A 22,570-nucleotide genomic window follows, 5' to 3' on the forward strand; every position below is an offset into this window, starting at 1 on the left:
AGATTTACCTTGTCTAGGAAGCACTTTATCTGCCCTTCCATTCTAAATGATAGCTTTGCTGGATAGAGTAATTTTGGTTATAGGTCCTTGCTTTTGATCACTTGGAATACTTCTTGCCAGTCCCTTCTTCCATGCAAAATTTCTTTTGAGAAATCAGCTGTTACTCTTATAGGCACCCCTTTGTAGGTAATTCTCTGATTTTTTCTTGCTGCTTTTAAGATTGTCTCCTCATCTTTAACCTTTGGCATTTTATGTGTCTTGGTGTGGTCCTCCTTGGGTCTAGCTTGTTCGGGACTCTCTGTGCTTCCTGGACTTGTATGTCTATTTCCTTCACCAAATTGGGGAACTTTTCTTTCATTACTTTTTTCACATGTTTTCAATTTCTTACTCTTACTCTTCTCCTGGCATCCCTATGATTCAGATGTTGGTACTTTTGGAGATGTCCCAGAGTCCTCATTCTCTCTTCATTTTGTTTGTTTGTTTGTTTGTTTTTTGTCTTTGTTTGTTTTTATTCTTGTTTACTCATTCAATTCTGGTTAAATGTTTATTTCTTCCTTATGTTCCAAATTGTTGACTGGAACTCCAGCTTCCTTCCCTTCATTGTTGGTTTCCTGTGGATTTTTCTTTACTTCACTTAGTGTAGCCTTCATTTCTTCCATTATGCTTTTGCCATACTCAGTGAGTTCTCTGAGCATCCTTATCACCAGTGTTCTGAACTCTGTATATGATAGTTTGACTATCTCAGTTTTATTTAGTTCTTTTTCTGGGGTTTTATTCTGTTCTTTCATCTGGACCATATTTCTTTGTCTCCTCAATTTGGCAGCCCCCCTGTGTTTGTTTCTGTGTGTTAGGTAGCGCTGCTTTAATGTCCTGTCTTAGCACACCTGTTAAATAGATGAGGCAAAACCTTAGGTATTTGTCAGGGCGGGGCAACCCACTTCACCTGTCGGTGCGGGAGGGATCAGAGAGGAGATGATGCTGCTCCCTGGCTGCTGGAGGCTTACTCAGCATTTGCCCCATTTCCAGTCACCTAACCTTCTTCCTATATGCTGCTGGCACCTCTCTAGGTGCTGGCTCAGTGGTGGTTCCCAGAATGGGTGGGTTTACATAAGTTTTAGGATGATGTGGGCCCTTTAAGCGGACTCTCTCCAGAGACAGCAGTTTCTTCTGTCACCCGAACTCCCACTGGTTTTTACAGTCAGAAGTTACGAGGCTTTATTTTCTCTGCATTGGAACCTTGGGCTGCATGGTCTGGCCTGGGGCTGGGATCTCTCACTCTCATGGTATCCCTCCCAATTTTTATCCACCATGTGCGAATGTGGAACTGCCCATTCCACCTGCCACTGCCTCCTCACTGCCACCACACTGCATTCCTTCCACCCTGGCTCCCCAGCTCTGCCCATCCTACCAATGTGGATGAATATGGCTTCTTTAAATTCTTGGTTGTCAGACTTCCATACAGTCCAATTTTCTGGCAGTTCTGGGTGGTTTTTGTTTTGAGGTTAGCTGTGACCCTTCTTATTGTTGTGCAAGAGGCAAAGCATGTCTACCTACGCCTCCAACTTGACCGGAAGTCTGCATATTTTTTATTGACATACATTCACAGATCATAAAATGCATCTTTTTAAAGTGTATAATTCATAATGTAGTGCAATCATCACCACTAATTTAAGACATTTCATCACCCTAAAAAGAAACCTTACCCTGGTTGGTGTGGCTCAGTTGACTGAGCACCGGCCTGCAAACCAAAGGGTCGCCAGTTCGATTCCCAGTCAGAGCACATGCCAGAGTTGTGGGCCAGGTCCCCAGTTGGGGGTGTGCAAGAGAAACCACACATTGATGTTTCTCTCCCTCTCTTTCTTATTCCTTTCCCCTCTCTCTAAAAATAAATAAATTCTTTATAAAATTCCATCAGACTTTTTTTTTTAAGAAAGGAAAAAAGAAACCTGGTACCCACTAGCATTCACCCACCATTCCTACTTCCCAACCCTACCTCTCAGCCCTTTGCAATCACTAATCTATTTTATGTCTCTATGAATTTTCCTATTCTGCACATTTCATATCAATGGAACTATGCAATATGTGGCCTTTGTGTCTGATTTCTTTCACTTAGTATAACATGTAGCAGTACTCCATCTCTTTTTATGGCTAAATAATATCCCATTTATGAACATACCATATTTTGTTTATCCATCAGCTGATGGATATTTTGGTTATTTTCACTTTGGCTACTAATAAATGATAAATAAATAATATTGCTGTAAACATCTATGTAAAAGGTTTTTTGGGGGCATCTTTTTAATTCTCCTGAGAATATACCTAGAAATAGAACAGTTGCATCATATGATAACTCTATGTTTAACTTTTTGAGAAACTGTCAAACTTTTTTTCGAAGTGGCACAAGCAATATGTGAGGGTTTCAACTCCTTCACATCCTAACACTTATGATTGTCTTTTTGATTACAGCCATCCTAGTAAGTATGAAGTAGTGTTTTATTGTGTTTTTGATTTGCATTTCCCTAATGATAAATGCTGTTAAGCATGTTTTTCTTTGTTTATTTAGCCATTTACATATCTTCTTTGGTGAAATGTCTATACAAATCTTTTACCCATTTCTTTTTTAAAGATTGCATTTATTTTTAGAAAGAGGAGGAAGGAGGGAGAATGGGAGGGAGAGAAACTCGATGTGAGAAACATCAGCGCCCCAACCAGCGACTGACCATGCAACCCAAAAATGTACTTTGACTAGGAGTCGAACCGGCGATCTTTCACTTCACAGGACTGTGTCCAACCAACTGAGCCACACCAGACAGGGCCTTTTACCCACTTATAAATTGGGCAACTTAATTTGTGTTTTTATTGTTGACTGTTAAGAATTCTTTGCATATTCCAGACACAAGACCCTTATTATATTTGCAAATTATGCTTGCTCTGATTGGCAAATATTTTCTCCCATTTTATGGGTTATGTTTTCACTCTATCTCTAGAGTCCTTTGAAGCACAAAATTTTATGTAAGTCCAATTTACTATTTTTTTCTTTGATTGCTTAAGCTTTTGGTGCTATATCTAATAATCCATTACCTAATCCAGGTCACAAAGATTTACTCCAATGCTTTCTTCTAAGAGTTTTATAATTTTAACTCATACACTTAGGTCTTTGATCTATTCTGAGCTAATTTTTATCTCTAGTATGAGAGTGACTGTGAATCTTGCCTGTCAAGTGGAGATAAGGATAGACTCTTTCATATCAAGTTGGAGATGAAGGAATGAGTAAAGGAGGAAGAGTGAGATGTATGTTCTGGGAAGCAATTAATTCAGTGTGACCACAGCCTAAGGCATGCAGATAGTATGTTGGGAGTTACAATGAATAACTGTGACTGTGCCAAAGGATGATGAGGGGCAGGAGGCTTGTTTCCTCCTATTCTTCATCAGCCACTCTCCTGCCTCATTAAGCAAAGAAAAATGTAAGAAAAAATAGTATACTAGCTAGAAAATTAGCTTTGGACAAGCTTCCAATCCTCCCCATCTCCTCTTCCAAACAGATTGCCTCTCCATAACCCCCTCCAAAGTAGAAATTCTAGAGCATCTATTTCTGAAAACAGTCAATGGGAGGGAGTTGTTTTTTTTCCTGTAGGCTACCAGAAGTCATTAATGGCTCTTAATCTAAGAAGCAACATGGGATTTGGCTTTTAGGAAGCCATGGTAGTGAAATGTGTCACATTTCTCAACTTTTTTTCTGGCACATAAAATGAAAAGTCACATAGATAATACACTATGGGCTTCCACACTGATTAGCTGCATGTGTGCATAGTTTCTGGTGCCCTAGGGTGCAGGAAGCCACGAATTACAAAATGTAAAGTAGAATCAACAAGATTGGTGATTCATTGGGTATAAGCAGATAAGGACTCCTGATTTCAGGATTAGACACCTGGGTGAGTCCTGAGGCTAGTTATGGGGATGGGGAGCATGGATAGAGAACAGGTTTGTTTTGGGGAAGGAGGGGAGTAGACATAGATAATTTTAAATATGTTGCCTTCGAAGTGCCAATAGGACACCCAAGCAATTTCATATGGTAAATATGTAATTAATGTGACTCTGGAAGTCAGGAGATCTGGAATAAAGATATAAATTTAGAAACTTTCAAGTTATATCAATAAATGGAAAAAAATTAGCTCACTCAGCAAGCATGAGAAAGTAAGCTAGGTTTCAGGCCTGGAAGGTGGAGGAAAGAACAGAAATAAGAGTGCAACTCTCTGGCCACAATCTTGCACCTAACCAGGTATTTCACAGCATTCCTTTGAAGCCACTGTGTATCAGCTCCAACACAGCTTCTAGTGCTTTCCTTTTTCTCCTGCTTCCCCTCCTTGGTGTTGCCAGGCTTTTCACCATTTGTTCACTCAGCTTACCAGACATCCTGTCTATGCTCTCCCTTCCTCTAACTGTTCATTCATACAGCCATTTACTGAGCAGCTTCTCTATGCCAGGTACTGTACTTGGTCCTGACCATCCAGCAGTGACCAAAACAAAGTCCCTGCTTCAAAGCATCTACATTCCAGTGAAGAAAACAGATACACAGAAATAAATTCTCTGAACAAAATGCAAGCAGAGTAAGAGGAAGTAGAGTGATGCAGGTGTTCTTATTTTAAGTAGGACAGTAGAGAAAGTCATCTCTGGAGGAGACATTTGAGCAGAGATCTGAATGAATTGTGAAAGCGCTGAGTAAAGAAGAGGTGGCTGAAACAGAACGGGGGAAGCAGAGTAACCAGGGGCTAAATCATTTATGTCTTTATAAAGACAAAGTAAGGAGTGTGGTTTTCACTCTGTGTGGCGTGGGATTATGGGGGAGAGTATTGAGTAGAGGAAGGAAATGATCTGACTTAGATTTTAACAATACCCTTCTGGTTGTTGTGTTGAAAATAAACTATTGGGGGCAAGTGCAGAAGTTGAAGAACCTTTTCGGCCATTGCAATAATCCTGACCAGAATAACTGTGGCGTGTTACAGAGAAGTAGTTAAGATTCAGGTGGGCAGTTATAAACAAAAGTCCATTGGACGAGAGTAAAAGTTCAGGATGGTGGGGGCTTCTCATTGGCTGAGTGTGGTTGTTTCTCATTTGCTGGGCTGTTACTTGGACAAGGAGAAAAAACTTCCTCCTGCTAGGGTAGTAAAATAAGCATTTTCATGCCCATATTTGTAAAGTAAGCTGTGATGGGTGGTACCTCCCAGAAATTTCCCCTTCAGGGCTTCTGCACTCCTACTTTCAATAAAGTTTTCCTTTATTCATTTTCACAATTCAATGGGGAGCCGTGGGGAATGTTAGGTTTAGAGAAGAAACCAGGACTAGGGCTTTGGAAACACAACGTTGCCAATTAGACATCCAACTAGAGAGACTGAGTATATTGTTTATATGAATCCAGATTTCACAGAGTTGATCAAAGCTAAATACTCAGGATTGGTATGTGTATAATGACTTAGAAAGCTGTGAGCCTGAATGGGACCATCTAAAAGGGTTGGGAAGTCCCAGCTCAATGAACACTGAAGTGGGGGGACACAGTTGCCTCAACGGGTAAAGGACCAGGTCTTAAAGGAAATCGTCAGGAGTTTGGGGCGGGTGGGCAACTTTCAGGCAGAGAGATCGGGGTTTGCAAAGACAGAGGACTCGGGACAAAACACAACGCGTACTAAGGCCACAGCTGAGGTTAACAGGGCCGCGCGAACCCACAGTGTCAGGGCGGCACGAAGCACTTCGCATGTCTTCAAACTCTTCTCAGCCGGCGCAAGTAGGGTCGCCCTAGGCCAGGCCAAGCGACGCTGCAGACACAACGGACCTGGCGGAGAACTGCGGCGCCCCCAGCAGCTTGCTGAGTCTCGCGAGAGTGCGGCCTCGCTGGCCCAGCATACCCCGCGCCGTCACCGCTGCTGCCGCCGCCGCCGCCGCCGCGCCGCGGCTTGAGGGCGGAAGGCTGGGGGAGGGTAGCGGAGCCGGCGCTGCCGCCATGTTGAGTCTGAAGCGGCTGCTGTAGGCACCGACGGAGCGAGCGGGCGTGGGGAGCCGGAACCGCGGCGTGGGTTCTGTCTCTGGGAGCAGCCCGGAGCGGCGGCGGCGCCATGAGTGGGGGAACCCCTTACATCGGCAGCAAGATCAGCCTCATCTCCAAGGCGGAGATCCGCTACGAGGGCATCCTCTACACCATCGACACCGAGAACTCCACCGTAGCCCTCGCAAAAGGTACTTGGGGTGGCGTGTCGGGCCTCGCGCTCTGCTCCCGGTCTGCGTCCTCTTTGCTCCCTCCCTGTCGCCTCTGTCGTCCGCTGGGGGGCCGCTCCCTTCCCTCCCTCCGGGTCCTAGTGTCGCGGGCCGGGCCGCGGCCTCCCCCAGGGCTCCCTGGCTTCCGTGCCGAGATCCGTGCCTTCCATCCGGGAACTACGCGACCGAGAGCGGGGCGGGCGGGGCGACCCTGAAGTCCCAGAACGGGCAGGAGAACGCGGAGAGATGTGTCTTCCAACTCTGAAATTCGGTGGTCTGTCTTCTCACCACGAAACAAAGCCTGAGTAGTCAAAGAATTTTTCCGCCTCGCTTGAGTATCGTGCTGATTTCGTGATTCTACAGCACCATTTTCTCAACGTTCTCAGTTTCCGTTTGTTGTGGTATTCCTCAGGTGAACTGTAAATAATGTGCTAAAACTTTGGGTTTGCTCTGCGATACAGACAACCTCGAGCAGATCACATCCCTCTTGTCTCCTCTGTGGTATTTACCTGTTAAGGCGGAATCCTTCTCAAAAGCTTGTTGTTCAACCATTTCTTTAGCAATGCTTGCTGCACTCGAGTTGACCCTGTTTCTGGAAACCCGGTGGGGAGGAGGGGGTCAAGCTTGAACCAGGACCCTTGTTCCAAAGGCAGAACTGAGTGGGCCGTCGGTGGGCGCTGCCTGACCCTTCGGAAGGCTCGCTGGGACAGGGCGTTCTGGACGTTGAGAAGGGAGCTGTCCTACCCCAGTATTCAGCATCGCCACTGTGTGTGTGGGTTTTGCTTCCTTTCCACACGCGCTGGGCCTTCCTTCCGCCAGGAACCAGGAGTAAAACTTTTTCGCTCTTGATCTTAAAAAGAAATCTCACAGGTTTGGCATACTTATGAGAGGGAAGCGCAAAAACTAAGGTTATTTTCCCAGCACATCTAATAGACTTATTCGTAGACTTACGGAATAAGTAGCTTGGTAGGGACAGAGGTCCCAGAAGTCCCAGAGGTCCAGGGCTAGGAAGGAATTTTCTAAATCTGTTAAAGATAAATAAATCTTTAACTGGTAGGAGAGCCATTTCACAGTATAAAACAAGTATTTAATGACATTTTTTGAATGCTCTGGTAGATCTTTTTTAATAGCACTTGTGCTGGGACAAATTTTATACCTGTGTAAGGAGTCTTACTTTGCTTAGTTTCCTTTTCTGATTTTTTTTTTTCCCCAGATGGGTATTTAACTGTATAGTGTTTTAGTTTTAATGACTTTATGAAAAAGGCTCTCTAAAAGTTTTTGATGAGAGCCACATATAGATTGAAAACAGTATTCCTTAGTAAAGTGGTTTAATAGCTTTTTAAAAACCACCGTTTCACCTAATCTGAATTTTAAGGTATCTTGTTAGTTTAGTGACTGGTCAGTTAGTTGGCTATGCCACCTTTACTTCTCTCAAAAGAAAAAATTATACATTTTTAAGATTTCTAATGTGTTCATTCTATTAAAAATTATGAATATACTCTTCTATGCAAAAACCTAAAACATCTATGTTTTGTTACTAGCCCACATTTTTGTTTAAAAAGTTTTTTAAGCCGCTTCTAGAGTCAATTAGTTCATGTGCCAAACAAAATTTTAATCTTGTATCATGACTTAATAAATATAATGATATATTTATAGTGATATAAGGACAGCAGTAAAAATATTTTTTATCATTTAATTTATATGGCTTTGATATAAAATCCCACATACATAATATAATATAAGCTTTTTAAAAATTGATGTGTTATTTAATGTGTTTGGGAATTGGTGTTTGCAAAAAATCAGTTATCAAATTGGCTTACGTATTACTCAGCAGTATCTAATCTAAAACTGCTTTATAACTGCAGTTGACACTGGACACTTATTTCAAATTTCAAAATTAGAAGTGGGGTGTTTGGTATTAAAATTTTAGAATTTACATGATTTCTTCAGTAACTTGATTACTGAAATTCCACCTTTATTTGGATGAAGAATGACATTCCAGCACTAAAGCTCAAAGTTTATTCATGGAGTTTAGAATATAGTATGTATTTGGATTTAGAGATCCCAGTTAGTTTAGTTTTTTTTAAACTATAGATTGAGTTGATCTCTTTGAGTAACATACTTAGAATTCTCTTTAAGATGTTAATTTTTTTATCCTCTCTGAGGGAAATATTTGCCTTTTTTTATTGCAAATTATAACCAGACATATTAAAAAGATATATAGCCTTGACTGGGTGCCTCTGTGGATTGGAGTGTCATTCCCTACACCAAAAGGTTGTGGTTTGGATCCCTGGTCAGGGCACATACCTAGGTTATTGGGTTTGAGCCCCGTTTGGGGCTTATGGGAGGCAACTGATTGATGTGTCTCTGTCTCTGTTGCTGTCTGTCTTTCTCTCTCTCTCTCCTTCCCTCCCCCTTCTCTCTAAAAATCAGTGAAAACATATCCTCAGGTAAGGATTAAAAGAAAAAAGATACATAGATAAAAATGAAATATTTTAAAACAAAGATCCTTGTAAATACCTCCCAGGGCAAAACAGACATTGCCAGAATCCCAGGAGCCTCTCACCCCCTCCATCTGCCCATCATGACTAGTAGTACCCTTTTGGGCCAGTAAATGTTATTCTGACATTCACAGTTTTGTCACTGAAGTTCACATTCCTAAATAATAGTTTAGTTTTGTCCATTTTTGAACTTTACATTAGTGGAATTATCCTGTATATAAAGGGGTGGGCAAAAGGAGGTTTACAGTTGTTCATATGAAAAAATATATAACACAAGAATAAATAATAATACAGGAATAAACTCTTGTGTTTCACATACTCACACCTATAAACCTAGTTCTGCCCACCCCTGTATTTCATTTTGGGTTTTATTGTGGCATAGGATGCCATCATAAATATAACACAGGTTTATCTATTCTGCAGTCCTTTTGGGTATTCTGCAATTGATATTTAAATTCTTACAGGTTTTGGCTGCTATGAACAATGCCTTTATGAACATTGGATTTAAGTGCACTGATGTACATTTATGTAATTCCTTGAGGGTATATACCTTGAATTGCAGGATCATGAGGAATGTGTCTTTATTACATAATGTCAAGTAGTTTTCTAAAGTACTTATTTACTAGTTTTTGTTTCAGTTATTAGTATATGAGAAAGATTCTAATTGTTCCACATCCCTCACCAACAACAGTGCTTAGTATCAGATATTTTAATCCTAGTCAATCTGGTGGGCATGTAGTTGTACTGTCCCTTATTACTAATGAAATACACATCTTCTCATATCTTGGTCATTTGGATTTCATCTTTCATGAAGTGCCTTTGACTTCTTTTTGCCCATTTTTCTATTGAAATGCATGTTCAGTCTTCTTAAAATGAATCTTTTGCTGGATATATCTGTTGCAAATAAGTTTTCTCATTTAATGGTTTCTTTTGGTGAACAGAGAAGTTCTTCATTTTGATGTAAAGATGTTCATCACTCTATCTTTATGGCTAGTATTTCTTTTCTTGTTTATGTTAAGGACTTTTTCTCTACCCCAAGATCATGGAGATATTTTGATGGTCTTTTCAAAACTTCTTTGCTTTGTCTTTTTACATTTAGGTCTATAATGCACCTGAAATTGTTTTTGTGTATGATGTGAGGTATTTAAATCTTTAAATTTAGTAAGGGATTCATTACCTTTATATGGTCCAGATTATAATTTAGATCCTTTACTTCGATATTACTTACAATTTAAATTCACCTGGAACTCTAAAATACTCTTGAAATTTTGGGCTAGTCCCATTTGATGTGGTATATAATTAGGGTGACCATATGGCCTTGTTTGCCCCAGTGGAAAGTCCTTGTCTGTGCCTATGGTCTGGCATAATTATTAGAACATCCCTTTTCTCTCTGGAAAGTATTTTAGTTTAGGTGATAAATTGTATGGTCACGCTATATCTAATCAAAAACCCAATCCCAAAGATATTGCTAAATGTGTGATGCCCTTTATTTTCTGCTAGAGATTTCACAGATTAGCTTTTAATTTGGTAAAAGTGAAATTGAGGTAAATTTGATAGGCTTTGATTCTCAGAATCTTCTACTAAATGAATGTCAGGAAGTCTTATAGGCAGCCTCAAAAGACTTTGATGTCAATCTAAATTGTCGTTTGTCATCACATCTCTGAGTTTATTTTATTCCTAACACGTAATCTTCTTTGCTTATTTGCATGTGTTTATTTTCTGTCTTCACCTTCTCTCCCACATAGAGTGAGCTCCTGGGATGAACAAATCTTTATTTAATGAATGGGTAAATGGAAATTATTTGTTATTTTAGTTTATTAACCTTGTAGAATTCTCTTGGGCATATCTCTAAATAATGCTTTTTTATGTTCACAATTGTACTTCTCTTTAAAATTAAAATACCTAACATGTTCCCTCCCCACCCCCCCCAAAAAGTAAGCACTTTTGGAGAATTGGGATACAAGAGTATAAAATCTTAAGACAAAATTGATATTGTTGGGGAGACAGCTTTATCTTATGGCTCAAGCTCAACTATAATTTTCAAGAATCAGTTCAGGGTATTTGAGAGAATGGCAAGGTTATGACCCGCGTGAATAGTTTGTGGACTATTTCCAATTATATGTGTGAATATGATGCCCAAGCACATACTAGATCATGGATACCAAGAGATTCCCCACAGAATGGAAGCTCCGTGAAGTCAGGGTTTTTGTCTCATTCATTGCTTTATCCTTAGTGCCTAGAAACAGTGCCTTGCGGGCACATAGCAGGCTCTTGGTAAATATTTGAGTAAATGAAAGGATATTTGTAGTTATTGAAGGTTTCTAATTATGGGAATTTCAAAGTTCGGGAAAGTACACATTTCCTATAAACAATATAGATTTTAACACTGTTTAAGTAAAATGGACTAAAATGAATAAAATGTATATCTACATAGTTAGATCTAACTAGTTAGTTAGGTATAACTGGATAATTCATTTCTCAAATGAAAACCAGATTGCTGCTGTATTAGGAAAAGAAACTTTGTGAACAAGAATGATTATATAAGCTATCTGCTTTTAAAATAGTTTTTCCTTCAAATCAAAGGGTTGCTGGAGGAATATAAAAATAGGTAAATTGGTAATAGAATATTTCTTTAATTATCTTTGAAGTGTTGCCCATCAGCATTGCTTACTCACACTTCTTGATTGTTAATTAATCACTTAGTCATAAATTCCAGTGAGAGAGTGGGAGAGCTTTGTATTATGAATGAAATACCTGTGAAGTGCTGTGTTGGTTTCTTGCATTCTCACTAGTTGGGGACCTAAAATTAGCAATTCATAAAATCACTACCTAGTATGTCAAAGATCTAGTGAAAATTAAAGCTATAATTTCTTTTGGTTGCCCTATTTAATCAGGTAGTATTGGAAACAGTTTATTTCTGTGTAGTCCACAGAAATACTTGGCAAATTATGGGAGTCCGAAGTTAGGTATCAAAAACTAACTGCATTTTCCAGTGGAGTAAGATAAGCCATGACTTTCTGAATCAGAGTAGACAAAACGACACAAAGCCTGAAGAAAATAATAGAAGGCAGGAAGTATGGAGAATAAAGAACTCTAATGTTGATATGTGCATGACATAATAGCAGTAAGTGCAGGTAGTTTAACTTGAATTTATTACTCCATGGTAGAAGATGGTCCTCTATAGGTATAATCTACCTTTTATTTTATCTATGATGCTTTAAAGTAATATTTCAGTTAACCATTTTAAAATCTGGATGTCATAATTTATGTTCACTAACACTGTAGTCATATCATATTTCCATAGTTTGTTCATTCTATTTTTCTGCTTGACTATTCCATTCATTCTGTTTTCCTCAGACCTTCCAACACCTTCTCCCCCATCTTCACGTTTAGCCTGTGAACCTTGCTTCCTATTTAATTGAGAAAAAATGGCAAACAGAAGAGAATTTTAGTCAACTCATCCTGTATGTACCCAGTTACCTGCATCTGTGCCCCAAACCTCAGCCTTTTCTCTCAAAATAGATAAACTGTTCTTTCTTCTTTCTAACGCCACTCTTCACTTGTGCAGTAGTTTTAATCTCCTCTTGATGATTCAAGGACACTGTTCCATCAATTCCCTATTCTCTTTCTTGTATATTCAGTTTTTCTTTCTCTACCAGATCTTTTCTGCTTAGTTTCACCCATTTTACAAATAGCAGCAGCAAAAGGGCGCTACTACTCTTAACTGCATTTCCTCTTTTCGACCTTTCATTTTTTATCCTTCCTTTATACCAAAACTTCTTGAAGGCGTTTTCTGCACCTGTTTATTTTTTGAACATACTTTATTTAGGTTTCTGTTCCCACAAATGAGAAACTGTTCTTATCAAGGTTACCAAAGACTTTTTTGTTGCTAGATCCAGTGGTTGCTTATTATCCTCAGTCTTCTTGACTGATCAATAATATACTGCACAATTTGTCTTTTCACCTTGAAACACTTTCTTCACTTGACATCATCCTGATTTTCTTTTAGGCCTCACTGGTTGCACTCTCAGTTTCTTTTGTTGATTCTTCAACTCCTAAACCTATAAATGTTGGAGAGCTCCAAGGCTTAGTTCTCCCTCTCTGTCTTTAAAAATTATTTACTCATTTTATCATCTTCACTCTTTTCTTGATGATTCCATCTAATTCATGGCTCCGAATACTATCTATACATTACTGACTATTATCTCTAACCGAAACCTCTTCTCTTATCTACTGACTTGTACAGTAAGTCCTCACTTAAACCATTACTGGGTTCTGCCACTTGAGAAGTGAAACAACATGTAGTGAAACCAGTTTTATGGTAGGCTAGTTGATAGAAACAAGAGTTAAATTCCTACAGCATCGATGTTATAATGAAAAGATGTCATTCTAGAACCTGCTATATATCCAACTGCTTCACTAACATCACCTGGAGGAATGTTTGCTGGGCATGTACCTTTCTATGTGTCCCAAACCTGTTTCTCCATCAGGCTTCTCCATCTAATTGAATGACAACTTATTCTTTTAGTTGCTAAAATCAGAACCTCTGAGTCATCCTTAATTCTGTTGTTCCTCTCATACCTTGTGTTTCTGAACCTATCAGCTAGCTCTTCTTTCAAAATATTCAGATTTGACTTCTTACCACCTCTCCTGTTCTACTGTGGTCCATCATCTTTCACTAGTCTATTTATAGATACCCAGGGGTTCCTGTTTCTTGTTTACAGTGTGGACCTCTCACTTGATCCCTCCCCTCCCCAAGTTGCCTTAGTGAATCTTTGTCATCATATAAGCAAAAAATATAGAATGTGTGGATGGCAAATTTTCTTAATGAAGCTGTGGTTTTCTTGATTACTTGATTGATTGGTTGACCGTATTATTCCAAATTCAGAACCTTTTTTTCTATGGAACTTTGAAGTTTGGTTTGTTGTCTTCTGACATTCTAGTGTTACTGATACCAATGTAATTCTCAGTCATTTTTCTCTCTGGAACTTTTACTCTCGGATTTCAGAAGTGTTAAAACACTGCTGTATTTTTTTTTTTTTTTTTCCCACTGAGGTTCTCTGTGGACCTTGTACATCTGAAGACACAAGTCATTTTATTTTTATTCTTATTTTTAAGATTTTATTTATTTTTAGAGAAGAAGGGAGGACGAAAGAGAGGGAAACATAAGTGTGTTGTTGCCTCTCACACACCCTCAACTGGGGACCTGGCCCACAACCCAGGCATGTGCCCTGACTGGGAATCAAAGTGGTGACCCTTTGGGTAAGTCTTTTTAACCTAGTACATTCATTCTCATTCTCATCCTCTCTCTCTCTCTCTCTCTCTCTCTCTCTCTTTCTCTCTCTCTCTCTCTCTCTTTTTCTTTCTCTTTCTCTCTTTTTCTCTCTATCTCTGTCTTTGTGACTCAGATTAATTTCTGTCCTGCCCACCCCCTGTGTTTGTTTTGTTTTTTAATTCCTATTGGCTGCTTTTATATTCTTTCTTTATGTCATATTTTCATATCTCTGTCTCTTGGTTTTATAGTTTTGAAGATTAAAATATAAAACCAACCAGAAGGAAGAATGCCTAAATGAAAGCAGTTTTAAAGTCAAGATTAAATTTAGACTGAAGATTGGACATGCTTTTACTTTTCCTTCTTGTTGATAAATCCTAGTAAAACTACATGAGAGGGACTTCTTTTAAAGGGCATAAACCCATAATAAACAAAGTTAATTTTGAAAGGAGACAACAACAACAAAATTTTGGAAGCTGAAAAGCAAATGGATGAGTATAAACGACTTCTTAGCAGAACTGAGAAATATGCAATCTAAGTAGGCAGTCTTAGCAGAACTGAGAAATATGCAATCTAAGTAGGCAGTGGGTAAAGCCAATAAGTAACTTGATTTGCACCCAGTCTCCTAAAAGGCTCAGGAATTGGCATCACCAGCTGCTACAAAAACTAGAAGACTGTGAAGTAATTAGGGGTGAAGATGGAACTAAAAACTGGAAGATTAACTCAAAATTTGTTTCAACAGTGGTGATGTTTCCAATTCCCTTTTACGTTTTATACAATTGGATAGCTATTCTTCAACTCTGATACTCTGGAGAGGATGAGATAGAGGTTCTGGAGAAATGTAGACACAGTTGAGAGCAGAGGTTACCTATTACACTAAAGACAGCATGAAGCAAATGGGACAAATTGAGGGGAAGCTTGTATCTGCCTGTTGCCTATTATTTGATAAGCTATTAACTCAGTAGAATTATTGAGTGCCTGCTATGACTACATGCTAGATACAATGCTAGGTGCTAGGAAACAAAAGAGAGCAATACAGACAAGGTTTTTGAGGACACAGCATTTAAGCTAAGGTCTGACAGATAAGTCACAACTTGCTACATGAACAAGATAATAAGAGAGACTTGTTCAGTCCCAGGCCACAGGGAGTTTGCAATCTATCAGGGAAGCAAATACACAAACAATCACAAAGTCCAAAGTCTTATGCTGGTTCACAACACCTTGCAATTCACTTAAGGTGGGACCACACTAGCTGTCATTTAGGTCTTCAGGTCAGTCAAATTTCTTCAGATCTGGGACTTTTTTTTTTTTTTTTTAAGATTATTTATTGTTAGAGAGATGAAAAGGGAGGGCGAAAGAGAGGGAGAGAAATATTGATTGGTTGCCTCTCAAAGGCCCCCAGCTGGGGTCCTGGCCTGCAACCCAGGCATGTTCCCTGACTGGGAATTGAACCGGTGACCTTTTGGTTCACAGGCCAGTGCTCAATCCACTGAGCCATACCAGCCAGGGCCAGATCTGGGACTTTTTTATAAGGTTCCCTTGAATTATAATTGAAACTGGAGAAGCCAGTGTTCGTGCTGCCCAATAAGTAGAGACAGGGATTGAATCTTTATGGGCACTTTATTCAAATGGTCTGCAATCTGAGAAGATGGTGGGTTTCCACCCTAACAGACTGTCTTAAATTCCATTTTAAACGGACCCTCTTTATAGGAGACGAAAAGTGTAGGTAAGAGGTTTGGAATTCAGGGAAAAGGTTAATTGGATAAAAGCTGCAGCATTCCTTCATCTGTGTCCTGGGCGTGTGGTCTTTGTGTTCTGGGTGGTTGTCATCCCACTCTGGAGTATAATAACTCAGATACCATCATGATTGCTTGCATTCCTCCTGAGGCATAAAGGTGGAACTGCTTATGGTCTCCTGGAGTCAAGGTGGGTCATACCTTCAGTTCCTGAAACAATAGCTTTATACATACATTGGTTACTAAGTTTATTAGCTATTACCTGAAACTAAAATTTTCTGACATTTGAGTACTGCATCATAATGTTCTTCCCCTACTCTTTACGTGGCTGTGTTGAAGAATTGAGCAATGCAACATATTGAGATAGGAGTCACAAGGGAAAGAGAACCAACAGTTCTGCAAAGCTCCAGTGCCAATGAAAATGTGTCACTCAGGACCACACCCCTGCCCATTCCCTTTTCTTAGCTTCCTTTGCTAAATTGATCTTAATTTGTTCCTTGTTCGTTTGTTCTTTTGAACAGCAGGCTAGCAAGTCTTGAGTTTACTTGGTGGGCTGTAGGGAGCCATTGAAAGTTTTAGCCAATAAAGTGGCACACCAGAGTCCAGCTTTAGGAAGTTTATGCTGACAGCATGGTAGGAAAATTGTGTGTGAGGGAAGAAGCTGACAATATGAGGTCAGTTGGAATCTTTTAAGAGTTTGGAAAAGAGAAAAGTGTAGGCTAAACTAATTAAAATACAGAGGAAGAAACAGATACATGAGAAATTAGGAGAATGGGTTGGACTTTTAAAAATTGCCTGGACAAGGAACAGGGAGGACATGGGCAATGGTCCATATAGATTAGTTTCTATCAACCAGAACTGGGTATGGATCAGGAGGGAATCAGGTTTATCCTTTTGGATTTTGTGTGCTTATCAAGCTTTTCTTATTGTTTCACTACTAGACATCAGCATCTTTTCCTCCCTTATGTCCCTTGTACACAGCAAATTAACTATTTGTTGAACACATGAAGGGTTATTATTTCTGAAAAGTTGTCTTGTTCAGAAAATGCATAGTTGAATAACTTAATAAAAAATGATAAAAACATTATTAAAGATAGTGTATTCTCAGATTAGTAATAATGAGTATAAATCACTTTTCTTTTGCTGTCCTGTGACATACAGAAATGTGTCAAGATCTTTCTTATCCTGATTTCAGAGAAGTTCTTACAAATGTGTTTCGATTATTTTGTTATCGTGTCACCATCTAAATTTGTAAATAGCTTTTTTGGTTTTACAATTCTTTTTTCATGCCATTCTCCCTAAATTGTTTTCTTTTTTCTTGTTTTAAGATTTTATTTATTTTTTAGAGAGAGGGGAAGGAAGGGAGAAAGAGGGAAACAACAATGTGCAAGAGAAACATTGATTGGTTGCCTTTCACATGCCCCCCCAACCAGGGACCTGGCCCACAGCCTTTGGGTTCACAGGTTGGCGCTCAAACCACTGAGCCACACCAGCCAGGACAACTCTTCCTAAATTCTTATTCTCACTAGTAATTATTCCCTTACATTTAGCCTGAAATTCTCATGGTTGAGGAAAGATATGTCTGAGTAAATCTACATGTATTAGTAATCCAAGCGGAGGAATCTGGCATGGAGGAAGCTAGTGAAGTTGCAAATGAGATAATTAACTGCGAAAGGTCTCAAACCTGTAATTGTGGGAGGTGACTTTGGGTGAAAAGAAATAAGGGTTCTGCTGGCAGCAGCTTGCACTGGAGCAGGGAAGAGCTGGAGGCATCAGCATAACCCCATGGCCACCCGCCAGAACCTGGTGAGCTGGGAAGGGGAAGCTCCTAGGAATTTTAGATATCGAGAACATTCCTTGTGCACAGAACATGCTATTATGTGTGATTCATTAGTATCTGTTGTGGTTGGCTTTAGACATTTTTTGTTAGCTGATAGAATTAGAAGATCATGTGATACTGGAGTAAGAGGATTTGTTTTGGTGACTTTAGGATGCTGGTTCCATTGTAGGTATAATAATGTAAAGCTCAGAATTCAGGAAAGAATCGCAAGAGAAGGAATTAAAAATAAGATTTTATATGAAAGTACCTACCTTGATCCTAAAAGAAAACAAACCAGCAACAGCAGCAATTGAGCAGAATCTTGAGCATAGAAGCTCAAATACAACTTAATAAAGTCACTGTGAACAAAGTAGAGATCAACTATGTAAAATGTGTACTATAAGAAGACTTTCAATCAAGTAAATAATGTGTAAGTTGTAAAAAAGGAAGAGAACGAAAGAAATATAAGGGTCTTTCTTCCCCCCAAGACTGTAAGAAAGCATAAAGAACATATTATTTCTACCTGGGAATATCACTGGTAGAGTTATGTGATAGTAAATTTTGTGTCAACTTGGCTGGGTCTCAGTGTCTAGATATTTAATCAGATATTCTGGATATTTCTGTAAAGCTGTTTTTTGGATGATATTGAGTCTGTGGGCTTTGAGTAAAGCAGATTGCGCTCCATGGTGAGAATAGGCCTCATCCAATCAGTTGAAGGTCATACTAGAATAAAGACTAACTTCCTCAGAGAAAGGAAGAGTTCTGCCAGCAGACCATCTTTGGACTCCAAACTCTTTCTTAGGTCTCCAGCCTCCCACCCTACTATGCGTATTTGTGGTTTTCACTGCCAGTTCCTTAAAATAAGTGTGTGTGTGTGTGTGTGTGTGTGCGCGCGCGCGCGCGCATCACATTGGTTCTGTTTCTCTGGAGAACCCTGACAGATATAAGTAGTAAAGTATATCTAAGCTGAAATTTAGGATAGGTTGGATATGGGGAGGAGCTATATTAGTGGAGAGAAAACCCGCTCTGTGTTTTGAAAATAATGAGCATGGTTGAAACTTGAGTATAAATAGGTTTGGACTAGGTCTTACAAGTAATATTTGACAGGAGTTTTAACTTTAAAACTACATCATGCATTTTATTTTAACTTTTTGTTTGAATTTAGCCTTAGTCTCCTTACTTTGGTGCATTTCTTCACTAATTCAATTCAGTCTTTTGTTTATTGCTGTACATTTTGGTATTCAACAGACTTGTTTTTCTATATCAGTTGATGTTAGAATCTAATTTTTAATTTGTGGCAAAAATTAAGGCTTTTGGCCCTGGCTAGTGTGGCTCACTTCATTGGAGCGTCATCCCATACACCGAAGGGTTACAGGTTTGATTCGCAGTCAGGGCATATGCCCGGATAGTGGGTTCAGTTCCTGGTCAGGGTGCACAAAGGAGGTGGCCGATAGATATTTCTCGACTTGATGTCTGTGCCCCCCTCCCTCTCTCCCTCCCTCTCTGTCTAAAATCAATAAATGTGTCTTCGAGGGAGGATTTTAAAAAAAATTCCTGTTTGTGGAAAATAATAATTAATTTGGGGGTACTACGTATACTTAACTATGTATATGTTTATCATATTAAACTTAGAAAGCTTTGGTTTTTTATAATATAGATACTATATTGGAAGTTGGTCACTACAGCTCTTTCCTCTAGCCATGACTATATATACAGCTGTTAGTACACTGGTAATCATCAAGGAACTAGTATAAATGACCCGTGGACATGGACAGTGGGGTGGCGATTGACTGGGAGAAGGTGGGGGGAAAAGTGGGACAACTGTAATAGAAAAACAATAATAAAAAAAATACACTGGTAACCAGGTTTGATTAGTGTGATGTTTGAACTTGCCTTTATCTTCAAATAAAGGTTTTTTAAATGAATGATTTTGCCAGAAGTTTGACCCTATGTATGAGCCTATGTATTTTTTTAAGGACATGTATCTGATGCATTTCTATTAATAAGCCTTTGCTATTTGTAGCCATACCAGGGAATTATATTCTTTATTTTTTAAGTATATTTTATTGATTATGTTGTTACAGTTGTCCCAATTTCTTTTCCCTTTGCTCCTCTCTGCCCAGTACCCTACTTCCCTCCAGCAATCCTATTCCCCTTAGTTCATGTCCATGGGATGTGCATATAAGTTCTTTGGCTTCATTCTTTCCTATATTATTCTTAACCTCCCCCTGTCTATTTTGTACTAACCAATTATGCTTCTTAATCCCTGCACCATTTCCCCATTTCTCCCACTTCCTGCTCCCAGGTGATAACCCTTCAAATGATCCCCATGCTTATGATTCTGTTCCTATTCTAGTTGCTTGCTTAGTTTGTTTTTATTTTTAGATTCAGTTGTTGATAGTTGTGAGTTTGTTGTCATTTTAGTGTTCATAGTTCTGATCTTTTAAATAATTTCTTTAACATTTCATATAATAATGGCTTGGTGATGATGAACTCCTTTAGCTTTACCTTGTCTGGGAAGCACTTTTTCTCCCCTTCCATTTTAAATGATAGCTAGGTTGTAGATCCTTGCTTTTCATCACTTCAAATATTTCTTGCCAGCTCCTTCTTTCCTGCAAAGTTTGTTTTGAGAAATCAGCTGATAGTCTTAAAGGGACTCCTTTGTAGATAATGCTCTTATTTTCTCTTGCTGCTTTTAAGATTCTCTCTCTATCTTTAACCTTTGGCATTTTAATTATGATGTGTCTTGATGTGGTCCTCTTTAGGTCTAGCTTTTTTGGGACTCTGTGCTTCTTGGACTGGTATGTCTATTTCCTTTACCAAATTAGGGAAGTTTTCCTTCATTATTTTTACACATGAGTTTTCAATTTCTTGCTCTTTCTGTTCTCTTTCTGGCATCTCTTATTCGGTTGTTGGGATTTTTAAAGTTGTCCCAGAGGTTCCTAAGCCTCTCTTCATTTTTTTAAATTCTTGTTTCTTCATCTGTACTGGTTGACTGTTTTATTTCTTCCTTATGTTCCAAATCATTGAACCCCAGCTTCCTTCCCTTCACCATTGGTCTTGTGTGCGTTTTCCTTCATTTCACTCAGCTTAGCCTTCGCTTCTTCCATTATGCATTTGTTATACTCATTTACCTGAACATCATTATCACCAGTGTTTTGAACTCTGCACCTATTAGGTTGGCTGTCTCCTCATCACTTAGTTCTCCCCTTGAAACCTTGATCTGCTCCCTCTTATGGGCCATGCTTCTCTGACTCCTCAACTTGACTGCCTCGTGTTTGTGTCTGTATATTAGGTAGAGCTGTCACACTTGTTACATTGTAAGGGGCGGAGCCTTAGGTATTTGTCATACGGACAACCCTTTTCACCAACACTTGCTTCTTTTTCAGTCACTTCTGCTCCCTGTATGGGATAGGTGCCCCTCTACCTGTTGCCCTGGTTGTGGTTCCCAGAGTGGGTGGGTCTGTGGACATTCTAGGACTGTGGGGGCCTCTAAACAAATAGACTCTGCTCAGAGACAAGCAATTTCTTCTGCTCCCTCAACCCCCACTGGTTTTCACAGTCAGAAGCAATTAGGCTTTAATTTCCCCTGTGTAGGAGCTGTGAACTGTGGGGCTTGTTCTGGGGCTGGGTTCACTCCCCTGGTGTCCCTCCTGACTTTTATAATGTGTGACTGCACTGCCCACAGGCTGGCCACAGCCACTACCTTGCTGCCGTCACCACACCACATCCTCTCTAGCCCTTTTGTGCCCCTCCTGCCTGTCTGAATGAGTATTGCTTCTTTATATCTTTGTTTGTTGGACTTCCATGCTGTTCAATTTTCCAGTAGTTCTGGTTGTTTTTAGTTTTGAGGTAGCTGTATTTCTTCTTCTTGTTGTGGAGGGTGTTGAAACATGTCTACCTACCCTCACTCTCTTTTCTTAAACATTGACCTAAAGGTAGGCTTTTCTAGTTTGGGGAATAAGAAAATGTAGAATACTTGTTAAAGCAATGCGGCAGCTTGATCAAGTTTACAATGTAGAGGACAACCACCCATAGTTTCAACAGTCTAACCTAACTATTACCATTTTGTGTGTTCTCTTCCAGGCTGTATTTGTAAGGAGGGGCACATGTATGTGGTTTATTGAGGTGAAATTTATATGATATACAATAACTGTTATAAAGTATATGATATAAAGTGTGTGATTCAGTGGCATTTAGTCCAGTTACAATGTTGTGCAACCACCACCTCTTCTTAGTTTCAAATTTTTTCTTCTCTTTAGGATACCCCTACCCATTAAGTACTTTCTCTCCATTACCCCCTAGTAACCACTAATCTTTCTGTATGGCTTTTCTTATTCTAGATATACTCTGTAATATTTAAGGGATCATACAATATGTGACATTTTGTGTCTCGCTTCTTTCACTTGGTATAATGGCTTTGTAACTTCATTCTAATTATCATATGTATTAGCATCTCATTCCTTTTTATGGCTGAGTAATAATGTTCTTGTGTGTGTCTGTGTGTATAAATATTTTAAAAAACAATTTGTTTATCCACTCATCTGTTGATGGGTGTTTGGGTTGTTTCCACCTTTTGGCTACTATGAGTAATACTACTTTAAACATTCATGTGCAAGCTTCTTTGTGGACATAGATTTTCATATATGTAAGTAAAATTGTTGAATCATTTGGTAATTCTGTGTTTAATTTTTTGAGGAACCACCAAGCTGATTTCCACAGCAGCTACACCGTTTTACACTTCCACCAGCAATGTGCAAGGATTGCTATTTCTCCATATCCTTGCCACTATTTATTTTCGGTTTTTATTATTAAAGATATCTTAATAGTAGTGAAGTGGTATTTTATTATGGTTTTGATTTGCATTTCCATAGTGACCACAGATTAAACATTTTCCCCTGAGACTGGCTGTTTGTATATCTTTTTTTGAGAAGTATTTCCAAGTTTTTGTACTTTTTAAATTGGGTTGTTTGTCTTTTTGTTGTTAAGAATTCTT

At 39.1% G+C, this 22,570-nt stretch overlaps 1 protein-coding gene and 1 pseudogene across 5 annotated transcripts in view; both read left to right on the forward strand.

Moving 5' to 3' along the window:
- Window positions 1–5,919: 5,919 nt before the first annotated feature.
- Window positions 5,920–22,570, forward strand: part of LSM14A (LSM14A mRNA processing body assembly factor) — a 59,240-nt gene continuing 42,589 nt past the window's right edge. For 3 of the 5 annotated variants that reach the window (XM_090261075.1, XM_090261077.1, XM_090261076.1), the window contains exon 1: window positions 5,920–6,228. In XM_090261075.1, the coding sequence (XP_090117201.1) occupies window positions 6,108–6,228 (121 nt within the window). In that variant the 5' untranslated portion in view covers window positions 5,920–6,107. The remainder of the gene's footprint in view (window positions 6,229–22,570) is intronic. The other 2 variants (XM_090261078.1, XM_090261079.1) reach the window with 1 other exon arrangement.
- LOC149994463 (cytochrome c oxidase assembly protein COX20, mitochondrial pseudogene) lies at window positions 17,384–17,903 on the forward strand (annotated as a pseudogene).

The sequence above is a fragment of the Furipterus horrens genome, unplaced genomic scaffold (genome assembly GCF_987537825.1).
Source record: "Furipterus horrens unplaced genomic scaffold, mFurHor1.1.pri manual_scaffold_13, whole genome shotgun sequence".
NCBI lineage: Eukaryota > Metazoa > Chordata > Mammalia > Chiroptera > Furipteridae > Furipterus > Furipterus horrens.